Source organism: Zootoca vivipara, chromosome 7 (genome assembly GCF_965207765.1).
Source record: "Zootoca vivipara chromosome 7, rZooViv2.hap1.1, whole genome shotgun sequence".
Lineage (NCBI taxonomy): Eukaryota > Metazoa > Chordata > Lepidosauria > Squamata > Lacertidae > Zootoca > Zootoca vivipara.
This window is the reverse complement of record NC_142590.1, coordinates 52,861,979-52,876,418: the sequence shown is the minus strand read 5'-3', so window position 1 is coordinate 52,876,418 and position 14,440 is coordinate 52,861,979. Positions and strand designations below refer to the sequence as shown.

Below are 14,440 nucleotides of genomic sequence, written 5' to 3'. Positions count from 1 at the left end.
CTCTAAGAAACTTGGATATGTCAGATTTTGATGGGCCCATCTATTCTTACCTGCTTCCCCCCAAAGTTGAACCTTTTGTAGTTACAGTAGGAAAGTGATGGGAAATTGAAGTAGACTATTGATAGCTTAGCACACCGTTCTATAGCCGCTACCACCCCCCACAGAAAAATCAGAAAGTGTGTTCAATAAACAGCCGACATTGCCCACTTTGTGCAAACGAATTAGCATGGATGCTCAATAAGCAGGTCATCTGTAATTGATGCTAATCTGGAATAGTTTTGCATACTATTCAAGCTTTTCTTAAATTTTATCTGTGGGTGAGGAGTTCCCTGAATTCCCTGAATGTGCTGACAATCCCCCTTCACACCTCCCCCCTCAGTGTGGTGGAGAGGGTGGTACTGGCATGCACAGATCTTCCATGGAACAATTTAAAATGCCTGAATGGAACCACATAAATACGCAAGGTGTGAAAATGTGTTCATACAACAGAAAACATCTATTTCAATACCTCATTAAGTTCTATTAGGGAACTCGAGCTGTTGACAATTATTATCTTTGACATGCTAATCAACTGAAAAACCTAGATATTAAATGTGAACTGATCACAGCTTAGACCCAAACATGGCATTAAATATAATGTTAGCAAGCACAGCTTCCCAAGGGCATGACTCAACATGGCCCAATACCTTAGTGAAGATAACCTGGAGTTACAATATTTGTTCGACTCAGTGTATAAAAATGGAACGTATCTTTGTTTAGTTGCTTAGTCGTGTCCGACTCTTCATGACCCCATGGACCAGAGCATGCCAGGCACACCAGGAACGTATCTAGCCACACGAAAATACCCATCCCAGCCGCTGTGATTATCAAATTGTCCTTTACTGTTTCTGAAAAGGGTAGGAACAGATTATAAGGAATTTGGCTTATTAATATCTTATCGCAGATTTCCCCCCATACTGTATTAGCAAAAGTTTGTTGATAATCACCTTTTTATTTTTTACAAAAAATGAAGGGCACAAGTTGCATTTAAAACCAATCCAACAAAGGTCTTTCTATCACTCGTAAGCAATGGAAAGTGTAGATATTGATTGGGAATGCATGGTACGGAGGACATCAAGAGTAAACAGATAAGGCAGCAGAGGAGAGTAGCCCTGGGTATAAAAGTAGAGACATAACAGCTGTAGCTGCGGAAGGGATTTCTAGATTCTCTAGAATATCACACTGGCCAAGACACAGAGCATCATGAAGTGGTTGATCCTGGTACTGGTCTGTCTCCACCTGTCGGAGGGGCTGGAGAGGTGAGTGTCTCAATTAGGGTCTCATTCAGACTTTCTGTTGCACAGGTATGCACTTTAAAGCTCCAGGCCTGGGCAGTTTTTTGTTTTTGTTTTTTGTCCCTGTGCTTTATCATTGAATTGAAGCAAATGGATATCCACAGAAGACCCAAATGCCATTTGCTCCAATTCAGCTGCAAAACTTGGGTTTCCCCAGGGAAAGTGCAGGGACCCAAAAGCTTGGAGACAGGGCTTTAAATCCCAGACCTGTGACACAAAAGGCAGTCTGGATGAGCCCTGTAGTAATGAGTGAGATGGAAGTATTACTGGAAGCTAAATCAGATCACACATTTTCAGCCAATGACTATGTTCTTATATTTCCATAGAAAAGTTAAACCCTAGTTTTTCAGGCTTTGAGACTTATTCTTTCTGCCTTGTGCACTCCCTTGCTTTTATTTATTTAATAAAAAATAATATGATGAATAAAATAAATGATAAAGTAGCACGATGGACTGTTAGCAGTTCCCAGTACCAAAATAGAGGAGGAAGCTGATGAAGAAATAGGGCATAGGGGAGAGGTACAGAAGGACCAGCACTGTTGCTTTTGGCCTCCTGAGATCTTTGCGTCCTCTGCAGAGTCATTCTGAAGAAAGGGAAATCCATTCGGGAGAACATGAGGGAGAAAGGAGTGCTGGAGGAATTTCTGAAGAAAAACTATGTTGATCCTGCATCTAAATACCACTTGAATGAATACAACATTGCTTATGAACCAATAACCAACTACTTGAATGTGAGTATGAAAATAATAAAATATGCATCTTTCTCTCTTCTTCTGCCCATCTTGCCTTTTCACTTTCCAGTCTGTCAAAGGTTATATGGCCTCATGAAAGCAGCATAATTGCTCCTGTCAAGACCATTTTCACACCACTGTCTCTGTCCATGATGAATTTGGGGGTTGAACAGTGAAAGTGCTTCTCCACTTTTGGAATGATGGAATAAGTGAGCTTGCCCACTTTGTCACCTAGCTGGAGGGTTAGAGGTAATGGAGGGGACAACCGCAGCATAATTCTAATCATGTCACTTGCTAGGGTAGTGTAATGGTTAGAGAGTTGGACTAGGACTCGGGAGACCAGGGTTCAAATCCCCACTCAGTCATGAAGCTTACTGTATGACATTGGGACAATTGCTTTATTTTTTATTATGGTGAATGATGTATGCTGCCTGAAACCCTCTGTCCACTTACCTGAGAGTAAATTGCATCAAACTCTTTCCTTAATTGAACAGGAAAACAAGCTGCAGAGTGGTTATCTTTCTATGACAACCATTCAGTAGTTGGTGGTTTTCCTTTTTACTATTTTACAAGCTTGAGAGAGAGCCACTGAACAAAAATCTAAGCCTGCATACACCACTGATGAGATTTAGCTTAGGTGCGGTTCCAAAATCAGTCCTATGCAGTGAGCAAGCATAGAACTGAAAGCTCCTAGGCGCCCCACCAGGTCTAGGTTTCACCAGCCTCTACTGTCTACAAGATACGCTAAGGGGGATTTACTGGGGTGAAAACAGCAATGGCTGTGTGTGTGTATCCCTTACCTGAATCTGACAATGTTGTGGTGGTCGGCATCTGTCTGTATCAAGACACAATGGGGTGTGCCAGTAGGTGTGAACCAACAATGGGCCTTGTAATTACAGAAGATGATTAAATGACAACATTTTGATTCTGTGTTCTTGCCCTCAGCTTGCCACCAACCCACTGTATGATCTTGGAGAGTACTATTACTTACCTCCTATTGTGGGCTGGGATGCATTTTGAAAATGATCTGAGCTGCCATTTCTGAGTGGGGACAATAGTAGAAATGAAGGGGAAATGTTGAAGCTCAGTATTTAAAAATGTGACAACATCTTTCTTCTTACCCAAATTTTCTCCTTGGACAGTCATTCTACTTTGGACAGATCAGCATTGGGACTCCACCACAGGACTTCCTTGTTGTGATGGACACAGGCTCCTCCAATCTCTGGGTACCATCTGTCTACTGTAGTACAGCAGCCTGTGGTGAGTACTAACATCCAGCTGCAGAGAAATTTGTTTCTATGAACTTATTAGCCAATTTGGCTTGTTTTCTTTTTTAAAAAGCCAAACTTATCTCTTGTACTATTTTTAACAGGAATGGAAAAACTTATATTATAGTGTTCAAAATCTTTATAACTCTCAGCACTGACATTCTGACATAAAATAATAATAGAATATGCCAATGTACTGTATTAAAGAACACGACTCAGCTAGGAAGTGTTCATGTTATTGCGCTTTTTGTTTTGTTGTGCTTTACTCTAGAAAACCACAATCGATTTAACCCCAGTGCATCTTCTACATACTACAACAATGGACAGACCTATACTCTCTACTATGGGAGTGGTGACTTGACCGTCATGCTAGGCTATGATACTGTGCAGGTAAGTGACCATTGCATCACACATTCACCCACCTTAAACTTTGTGGCATTCTAGGAAATGTCAAACACTGGTCAATCAAAGAAAAAGCAGCCTGCTTGGAACTCAACCTTGCAACTGGAATTTACTTCACAAGCTAAGAAAGAAGGGGACCAACCAAAGCTTAAGATGGAAGCTTGTGGCCCAGATATTGCTGGCTGTGTACCACTAGGCAGAAATGAGGGTTTGCTTGGTTTTTTCACCACTGTCTACATAATGGGTACTTTGCCGTGGTGGACAAGTAGTTTGATCCTGATGACCGCCGAAGCTGTTTTAACATCTGAGGCAGAAAACTCAAAAGGTCATTTTATGATCCCACCCTTTTTATTCGTTCCTTTACAACAGGGGTCAGCAAACTTTTTCAGCAGGGGGGCCAGTCCACTGTCCCTCAGACCTTGTGGGGGGCTGGACTATATTTTTTGGGAGGAAATGAACAAATTCCCATGCCCCACAAATAACCCAGAGATGCATTTTAAATAAAAGGACACATTCTACTCATGTAAAAACACGCTGATTCGTGGACCGTCCGTGGGCCAGATTTAGAAGGCGATTGGGCCAGATCTGGCCCCCGGGCCTTAGTTTGCCTACCCATGCTTTACAAATTAACCAGGTCTAGTGTAAGGAGAACTTCATAAGCTTTCACAGTGAGGCATTGGAAATTATGTTCGTTTAGCCCACAGTCTCTTTGCCTCTTCGTTTTGCATTATTCTTAAAAATGGCACATATTGCATAGTCTTACTATTGATAATTTAAGTTATTCAAGCTCAAAATCATTGCTGTGCGTCCGATTGCAGATGAAACCCATTTTTCCTTCTGTCCCTCCCAGGTCCAGAATATTGTCATTCAAAACCAGGAGTTTGGCCTAAGTGAGAATGAACCAGCCACTCCCTTCTACTATGCCAATTTTGATGGGATTTTGGGCATGGCTTACCCCGCCTTAGCTGTAGGGGGGTCATACACAGCCATGCAGTCGATGATGAGGCAGGGGCAGCTCTCTGAACCCATCTTCAGCTTCTATTTCTCACGGTGAGATACAAAAATCCGTAAATTTGTCAGGAGGCATTTAGAAGATTGAGCTCACAGACGTTAATCTGGAATAACTAAATTACAACTCCCTGTAGTATTCTTAATGCTCTTTAAAACCATGAATATCATTCAGAGTTGAGATGGATATCCCAGCCATTTAAAAATATTTCATTTGGGGAGGGTTGCAACACATGCTAAGGCTTAATTTCCTCACATAGGAACATAGGAAGCTGTTTTATATTGTGTCTGGCTTTTACTCCACCTGGATCTGTATTGGTACACTGACTGCCAGTAGCTAGCCGGGATTTCCGACAGGGAGTCTTTCACAGCCCTACCTGAAGATGCTGGCTATTGAACTTGTGACTTTCTGTCCACAAAGCAGATGCTCTGCTAGTGAGTTATGGCCCTTCGCCATTAGCAGATCCTTCCTCAAAGACAGATGCTCTACCAATTCTGTAAGATGTAGCCTTTCTGCCTCCAGTAAGAGTTTATGCATATGATCCCCAAATGACAACCAAGTCCCCTATTTGCCTTAACACACTTTAGCCATCCTTTTGGCTTAGAAAATAGAGTGGTGAAAGGATGGGTTTTCTCCCTCCTTTGAATGCATGCTTATCAATCAAGAGAGAATCTGATCTTGAGAGGGGTGAGGGGAACCTTGTGGTCATTCAGGATTTGTCAGTCTGAAGTAGTCTGTGCCCAATTGTTTGTTCCCCTGTCCCCTGCTTTTATGTATGCAAATATAGACCTTCAAGACATTCATAAAGCTAGCATTGACTGGTTTTGTCCATTTCCCCAATCAACAGCCAGCCAACTGTTCAGTATGGAGGTGAATTGATCTTAGGAGGGGTTGACACTCAACTATACTCAGGAGAAATTGCCTGGGCACCTGTCACTCGTGAGCTTTACTGGCAGATTGGTATTGAGGAGTAAGTGATATTCATAATTCTCATTTCATCTATAGCTAATCATGGTTTTCTGCTTTGATTTCCCATTGCCATGTCTCTTCAGCCTCTTTGAATGTGCAGCATTTCTACAGAGGGGAATAGTCTTATTCTTGTTTGCTACTTTAAAGGGTGTGTGTGTGTGTGTGTGTTTGCATGTCAAGAGGTGGGTGTGTTTGTGTGTTCCAGCACTGGAAGTGAACCTTCAAAAACCAGGAGGATAGTGATCCATTCAAAGCTAGGCACTTTAAAGTTCTATTAATTTCAATGGGAGAGTTATGCAAAACAAAGAAAATAATTCTAAGAAGGAGCAATAGATAACAAAATGGTGTCCATTGCTGCAAGGATGAGGATATCCTTGCTGAAGTGTAGTAGTTTGTTTTTTTAGCAAACAAATGCTACATGAAAAGCTGCTGACAGGTGTGCTTGAGAAGCTCTCTGTTTCTAAAACACTGCCAAATGAAGGTGGCGTGGAAAAATGAGATGAGTCACTCATCACCTGTCACCAGGGAATAGTGAGATTTGAACCACAATATTTTGTGCAGCACCTTCAGTCCTAATGAATGGACCAGCTAATAAAAGGAAACAAACCATGCTCTTCCCAGCACCTTGAATGCTGCAAAAATACAGGATTCCAGCAACTGAGATTGGCAATCCTATGATGCTGCTTACACTAAGGCAGCTCCCCTGGTCCATTTTGTCTAGTATTGCCTAAATCTGCCTTTGCCAGCCTGATGCTCTCCAGATGCTTTTGGTCTGCAACTTCCATCAGCCACAGTGGCTACGGCAAATAAGACTCATAGCCCAAAGCATCTGAAGAGCACCAGGTTGGCAAAGGCCTTTCTGCATGGATTAGTAGCAGCTTTCCATCATCTCAGAGGTCTTTCCCAGCACCTTTTTAACAGGACGTGTGTGGCAAATCCCTGGGTATTACCATTTTGTCTGCACCCCCCAGATTACAAGCTTTTCCAACAAAAGTTTTTTCTTTTACTCAAAGCATAGTAGATTCGCAAATTTTGGGATGTCTCAGATTTGGTTTTCACATTTGCAAGTGGGAAACAGCATGGAGTTGAAAACTGTATTTTACTTTCCAGGAAAGATTGATCGGGAGTAAGTAAGCCTCTTTGGATTATAGTTTATGTGGCTATGTATGTGTTTCCATGGCCATAATAGCTGTCTTTGGGTTGTATCCAACTAAACTCTACACAGAGAAAACCCATTTAAATTCATGGACCTACAATGGCCATGTTATTTTCAATGGGTCTGCTCTGAGTAGGACTAGCATTGGCCACAACCCTTTGTAGCTATAGATGAAGACTCCACCATCTTTAATATTAGGTCTTTGTGTTTCTCTTATTGCCTGCTTTGTTCTTCGTTGCTAGCATTGTCCTTGCAACATTCTTTGCTTTTATCTCTATAGGTTTGCCATTGGGGATGAGGCTACCGGCTGGTGCAGTGAAGGCTGCCAAGGAATTGTAGACACTGGCACTTGCCAGCTGACCATCCCTCAGCAGTACATTGGGACATTCCTGCAGGCTATAGGAGCTGAACAATACAATGGAGAGGTAGGTGGAGCAGGAAAATTCCTGCAGCTCACTCTTCACCACAGGGGAACAGGCTCCATCTGAAATCTTGCACCTAGGATGCTGTACCCAGGTTAAGTACAAGAGATGTGTGCTCCTAGGTGAACACAGAGCCATTGCCCTCACTGCTATGGTAAAGAGAATGCTGGATTAGAAGACGGGTCTCAGCCTGACCCAGCAGGATAATTCTGACGTTGCTTGTTTATTATGTATTTGGTATCTCCATTTGTATTTTATTTATGTTAGAATTTGTTGCCATACTGTTCTTGCTTAAAACAAAAACCAAAAAACCCTCACGGCAGCTTACATAAAAATAATCAAGTTCAGATAATTTTTTCCCAAAAAAGGCTTAAAAACAAGGGGACTCTAAAAGGTGTCCGTTCTCTGTATGTGACTGGAATAAATCAAGCTTATGTTGTCCGTCAGTCTATTTTCTAGTGTGGATTGAGTCTGACCAATCTCTGGCCAATCTTCTATTTGTCTTCTTTCACAGTATGTAGTGAACTGCAACAATGTCCAGAACATGCCCACCATCACCTTTGTCATTAACGGATTCCGGTTCCCACTGCCTCCCTCTGCCTATATCTCTGAAGTAAGTGTACAATATTGCTTAATGACACATATTTTACATCAAGGCACTTAAGTGTTATGGAGTATCCTTTGCTTTATGAAAAGATAGTGTGGACGGCATTTCACGTCATTTTTTTCTGATCCTTATTTTGGGGACCTTGCATGGGTCTCCCCTTGCCATCTTATTTGTTTCCCTACATTTGTAAATGCAAAGATCTTTTCAAAGACTAGTCTGCTCTGGACTTTAACTCTAGAAGCAAGACGTGTAGTACTTACAAATTAGTGGTGGGGAATCCTTTAATTTTGTCACTTCTGCCAGAGCACGGATGGTGCTTGCTGCATTGGCATCCCTATTGATCATGTGTGTATTACAGTCAGTTCTAAACTTGCACATGTGGGTGGTCAGAGACCCAGAATTAGAGCACTTCTATTATGGATCTAACTCTCATAGCTACCATATGTACTTGCAAACAATCTCTTGGAAGTACATTCACAGCTATATAGTCACATTTCTAACTTGCAATCTAATCTGGACATGATTTCGTACATCTTTTTAAAAGGCTTTATCACATTTTCTTCCAGCAGAGATGGAACTTATAACACATTTTCTTTTATTTCACAGAGCAATGGATACTGCATAGCTGGAATTGAGCCCACATACTTGGCTTCCTCAAATGGGCAGCCCCTATGGATCCTCGGTGATGTCTTCCTTAAGGAATATTATTCTGTCTTTGACATGGCTAATAACAGGGTGGGCTTTGCACTATCGGCTTAGACAGCACAAAGGCCATTCCCTCTTTAGTCTCCTGCTACTGTTCTCTTGGACTCAAAAGAATCATATTAAATTATGTTTGAAGGAACGTTGCAGTTTCTGGATTTTCTATAGGCTGCCTGTCCCAGTTTGTATGTCATCAGTTCTCTTGAGAGCCATTGAAATGGAGAGATAAGAGTTTGGATTTGGATTTGAAAAGTTTGGATTGGATATCCTGCTTTATCACTACCCTAAGGAGTCTCAAAGCAGCTAACATTCTCCTTTCCCTTCCTCCCCCACAACAAACACTCTGTGAGGTGAGTGGGGCTGAGAAACTTCAGAAAAGTGTGACTAGCCCAAGGTCACCCAGCAGCTGCATGTGGAGGAGCAGAGACGCGAACCCGGTTCCCCAGATTACGAGTCTACCGCTCTTAAGCACTACACCACACTGTGGCTCTCAATTTGCCAGATTGTAGCCTCCTCCCCATCACAATTGCACTCTGCCCTGGAAGAAGCATAGCAGCCTTCTGGCAGGCTGAAAGGAGCTAAGTTTGCATGGGGGAGCAGGACCCTCACTGTGCACTTTCCTCGCTATTGCAAGCACTGAGTGCTTGTTGCGAGAAACTGAATCAGATCACCTAAGCAATCTTAAGCAAAAATATACATTTTAAATACTTGATTGAATGCCAGAACGAAGGGGCCAAGCTGGAATGTTAACTGCAAGAGAGTTCCACTATTGCAGAGCCTTCACCCCAAAGGCCCTGTCTTGGGTGCTCATCAACCTAACTGGTTTTCACTGGCAAGCACACAAGCAGCAGACCTTATATTATGGGCTGGGACATACCAGTACAGGCAATCTTTTAACTAACCAGACTCAAAACTATTTAGGCACTTTGAATTGGGCCAAGAAACATACTGGCAACCAGTGTAATTGGCACATAATCAATGTCACATATTCACACCTTCAGGCTCCTGCTAGCATGCTGGAGGCGGAGGGGTTTTTTTACCAGCTGAAATTTGCAAACCGTCTTCAGAAGCAGCCCCATGTAAATGGCATTGTAGTAACCCAACCTGAACTAACACATGGTGACCAAGGCCAGGTCATGCATCTCCAGACCGGGCTGCAGTTGGTGTTCAAGACCGAAATGATAGAATGCACCACAGAAAACTGCTACTACCGATGCCTCTACTGACAGTGGCAATTCCAAGAGCACTCTCAAGCTGCAAAGTCAAAACTTCAGGGGGAGTGGAATCCAGATTTGTGGGAAGAGATAAAAAGCCCCTCATCTGAATTGTCAGCTATTTGTGAAAGAAAAATACCAGGCTTAAGGACAAATGATGGTATTAACATTTAGCTTGACCCTCAGATGGCTTTAAAAATGATTAGTCAATCTCAATTATCAGTTTCAACACATATCTGACCCAGAACACTGAATATGTATCCAATAAAGTTAGTTTATATATGTGGGTGACATTTTAAAGATGATGAATACCACCCATAAACTATTTAGATCAAATGTTTCCTCACCTTCCATGAAATTATCTTCAGTGTTTCCTCTTTCCAGACATTCCATTCTCTGAATGATATAAGACATCTGCTTGATTTCCCCATGTTATTTCCTTCAGTTGAACCGCAAGAGATGTGGCTAAGTGTTCTAAGTCTGTGCATACCACATTCTGTCCAGGGCTGGTCCAAGACATTTTGCTGCCTGAGCTGAAGCAGGAAATTGTGCCCTCTGACTTAAGGTGCAGACTAGTCCCCAAAGCTGGTCAAGTAATTTTGGTACTTGAGGCAGAAAACTCCACAAGCACCTTTCTTGGCAGTAAAAATGCAGCAATAATAAATTAAATAACTAATCACTTGCAGCCCTTTCATAGCACCCCAAAATTAACTGCCTGGGGCAACTGCTTCATTCTGCTTATTGGTAGGGCCAGACCTGATTCCTTCCACTCTTCAAAAGACTTGTATTATTGTGCATCAATAAAAAGATGTCCTGTGAAGAGTACAAACTGAAACATTGGAGGAGCCTATTTTTTTCCATCCAAGATTTCCATCCAAGGAAAGCTGTCAATAACAACAGAAACACTTTCAATGGACAGTTCTGCTGACCATCTGGAAGCTTCACTGAAGTCCAGAACTGAGAGATTTTGTCATGTGATATGTTCACATTGAAATCCATCACCTTGTATCTTTCTTTTGTCTGTGTGTACATATGTATATGTGAAAAATGTTAACAATAAAAATATAATTAGAATGACTAAACCAATTATGGATAGTTTATCAATAGCTAAAATGGTCATGAGAGATAATACCAGATAATTGGGACAAACAGTATATGGTTCTCTTCGTTGTACCCTAGTTATGAGCTAATCAGAGGCACCTGATAGATGGCAAAATGGTGGCCTAAATGGCTCTTTGGTCTGATCCAAGAAGACTGTTCATATGCATATGTTAATAATAATAAAATGAAACTTGTTAAGCAATTGCAAATTGCAGACCACTGCATTTTATAAAGCACAAGCAGCATTTATGCCCTTTGATTCCCGCCCCCCAGCTATGTAGTTCAGTTGAGGCCACTGAGAAACACAAGGGTGTTGCTTTAGCATGTTTAGGGGAACCCTGAAATTTGCAGAAGTATGAATGAATGAATGATCTTTAACAAGGTCCAGCCTGGGGAAGATATCCTAAAAAAGCTCAATGGGGTCTGAGCATTTTCTGTGCTAGGGAATGCTGAGTGTCTTTGTGGGTGGTGGATTATGGGAGGAGTGGAAAGCAGTATTCTGGAAGAGGGAGGGTGTGACTGACCGGTGGGCTGACTGGAATCCTGAACTCCGCAAAGCAACACTTTGTTTCAGGTACCACTTTAAGTTTCTTTTAAAAACAACTGAGGGCTGCCCTGTGAGTTAGATCAGGACTGTGGCACCAGGGAGGGGTGTTAACCTTCTCCCTCCTCTCCTGTTTCCCACTGTAATGCCACACTGCCCAATCTGCTATGTGCCCTGCTAGGGATAGCTTGGGACAACCCTAAACTTAACCCCCAATGTTAGCCCGAAGATTGCTTGGTTATTAGGAACATAGAAGATAGAAATCTGCCTTGTACTGAGTTGCCTTGTACTGGGCCATTGGTCCCTCTTGCTCAGTGCTATCTATACTTACTAGCAGTGACTCTCCAGGCTTTCTCTTACCTGAAGATGCCAAAGGTTTGACCTGGGACCTTCTGCATGCAAAGCATGTGCTCTACTATGTGGGGCAATTGTGAGGATGAATTTGTTACATATTGGATGCTTTTGCCCTCCCTGAGCCAGGACTACAGTTTCAGACCATTAAATGGCTATAGGAAGTGAAACTTAATGGAGCAATCGAAACTGAAAGCTTTGCTCTGTTTGCACCAAACGAATAAGATGAAATAGAATCATAGAGTTCAAAGGGATTTCAAAGGTAACCTAGCCAAACCCAAAAATGATAAGGCATTATCACTACTCCAGCATTCCTGACAGGTGGCCATCCAGCCTCTGCTTACAAACATCTAATGAAGGAGAGTCCACCATATTGCAAGGCAGCCTTTGAACAGTTTGCATCATTAGGAAGCTTTTCCTAATGTTGAGTGTAAATAATTGTTCTTGCAGTATGAACCCATTGGTCCATATTCTATCCTTGGTGGCAACAGAAAGCAAATGTATTTGCTCCATCCTTTATGAAAGAACACAGTAAGTATTTGAAGATGGCTGCCACAATACCTCCTAATCATCTCTTTTTAGGGCTAAACATACCAATTCCATCAACCTTTCATCACAGGACAAGATTTCCAGGAACCTAACCACTTTTGTTGTGCTCCTCTGGACATGTTTCAGTCAGCAGTGTGGTGTGGCAGCTAAAAAGGCAAATGTAATTCTAGGTTGCATTTTAGATGGTGCAGCCTAGACTAACAACATTAGTCCTCCAGCTTGGGGAACACCTGTCCAATTCATACCACTGCACAGCCATGCTGTAGGAGTCATTGATCACAGAACAGGGCAATGGTCCTTTAAAGATAGCTCTTCCTGAGTGAGTCCTAGCAAGCTAAGGTTGTTGTGAGCTCTCCAGGGTGCTGACAAGCTGCCTTTTGACCCTGCCTTTCCCCCTGCTACCCTGATTGGGATCTGGCAGTGCCTACCAGAATTGACTGGACTACCAGACCTGCTTTGCCAGGACCCTGCTCTTTGAGATGTGCCCTTAGTCCTATCAACCTGGCCTCCTCTAGAACGTTAAGCCAGAAGAAGGCAGGACAGATCCCTAGATCCTTCCAATTCCCATTTGTGTCTCTTTTAAATGTGTTTGCCAGAAAGCTCCCTATGCAGCCACCCTGGTTTGTTTAGCGGTCTCCGGTTTCCCTGCTCACCACTGAGTGGATTGCGATTGTGTCTTAAATATCTCACGAAGGGGTTTAAGTGCAAATCCTGTCGTAAAAGACGTTTCAGGACAAACACCTTCTTGATGCTGGAGCAAATCTCTCTGAAGGTGTGTTGTGAACACGTCTTCAAAGAGGCTCATTACCTGAAATCCTTGTGACATCAGATGAGTGATGCCACCCACCTGCCAAATATGGCATACAAGGGGTAAGGCAGAAACAGATCTTGCCTGCTGAGGGGGGATATGCTCCCAGTCCTGGGACAGAGCCATCAAAAACCATGGATTATACTCCCCAAACACTCCCTTACTGTTTTCCCCCCTTATGTATTAGTGGTTACCCACACTGCCACTCTGGCTTAATTCACACTCCTGTTACCCATACATGATTTTATACCGTTCTCTAGCATTTAATTGCTCTGCTGTGCAGGATTCAGTTTAAAGTCCTCCTGATCAGTTTTGTGTGACTCCTGCCAAGCATATCCTTTAAAAAAGGAAAGGAAAGCTACATACATTATACACCGAACTGCACATGGGATGAAGCAAGATCATTCTGATCATTTGGCATAATGTCTATCAATATTTGTGACGTTACCAATGTACACATATTGTCAAAAGAATGGATCTTATATATGAACTTAGCAGCACAAACCATAATTACAACTCCGTGGGAAACAGTCCAAAATCTTACACTGGACACTTGGTACCACTCACCCTGGAATAAGAGCTATAATGGAGGAAATCATGTTGTAATTGTTACCTCCGCTTTATATGCATTATAAAATGAAATAATAAAAAACTTTACAAAAAAATGATATTCATGCGACATGCAGCTGGTGGGAGCTAAATACTATGTGATCAGAGTTTTGATTCAAAAACCTCATTGATAGTAGTGCTAGTATAGCTTTATATGATCCAGCATGGGCCAATATCTTAGTGAAGAGAAACCTGGAGTTACTCTTGATATTGGTTGGCATCAATTAAACCAAAATTGAGCCTATCCAGCATTATGTAAGCACTTGTCAGAATAACTGTGATTATTAACTTGGCATTTATAATTTCTGAAAAGAATATGACCAACTTTTCAAGGAAACTGATTATATTTCAGTAGATATCTTATCACTAATTTTTTTATTTGTCCCAATAGCACAGCTTTGCTCCAGATCCAGTTCTTATATCTAAATCTTTTTACAATCAAAGGCACAAATTGCCTTTTAAACCTTTTAAATGAAAGAATTAGATTCCCTATCATTCATAAGAAAACAGAAAGTGTAGATATTGAGTGTACATAATGATATAGGGAATCTGGAGTAAACAGATAAGCCAGTAGAGGACAGTTGCTCTGAGTATAAAAGTAGGGACACAGCAGCTGTAACTGTGGAAAAGATTTGTGGATTTTCTTGAAGATTGCATTGGTCAAG

At 42.0% G+C, this 14,440-nt stretch overlaps 1 protein-coding gene across 2 annotated transcripts; it reads left to right on the top strand.

Annotated features, from left to right (window-relative positions):
• Positions 1–1,242: 1,242 nt before the first annotated feature.
• LOC118089241 (pepsin B-like) lies at positions 1,243–8,656 on the top strand. Of its 2 annotated transcripts, none has more exons than XM_035123731.3 (9): positions 1,243–1,298; positions 1,911–2,064; positions 3,207–3,324; positions 3,604–3,722; positions 4,585–4,784; positions 5,591–5,713; positions 7,149–7,293; positions 7,805–7,903; positions 8,504–8,656. In XM_035123731.3, exons 1-9 carry the CDS (start codon positions 1,243–1,245, stop codon positions 8,654–8,656), a joined length of 1,167 nt encoding a protein of 388 aa, XP_034979622.1. The 2 variants fall into 2 exon arrangements, with proteins under 2 accessions (XP_034979622.1, XP_088529682.1); XM_088673556.1 differs by having other exon boundaries at positions 7,805–7,909.
• The last annotated feature ends 5,784 nt before the right edge of the window (positions 8,657–14,440 follow it).

Excerpts from the sequence above, each read along its gene's own strand:
- LOC118089241 (XM_088673556.1), top strand. The coding sequence starts at position 1,243 with ATGAAGTGGTTGATCCTGGTACTGGTCTGTCTCCACCTGTCGGAGGGG. Across the intron at positions 2,065-3,206 it reads CAATAACCAACTACTTGAAT|TCATTCTACTTTGGACAGAT; the intron begins GTGAGTATGAAA and ends CTCCTTGGACAG. Across the intron at positions 3,325-3,603 it reads CTGTAGTACAGCAGCCTGTG|AAAACCACAATCGATTTAAC; the intron begins GTGAGTACTAAC and ends GCTTTACTCTAG.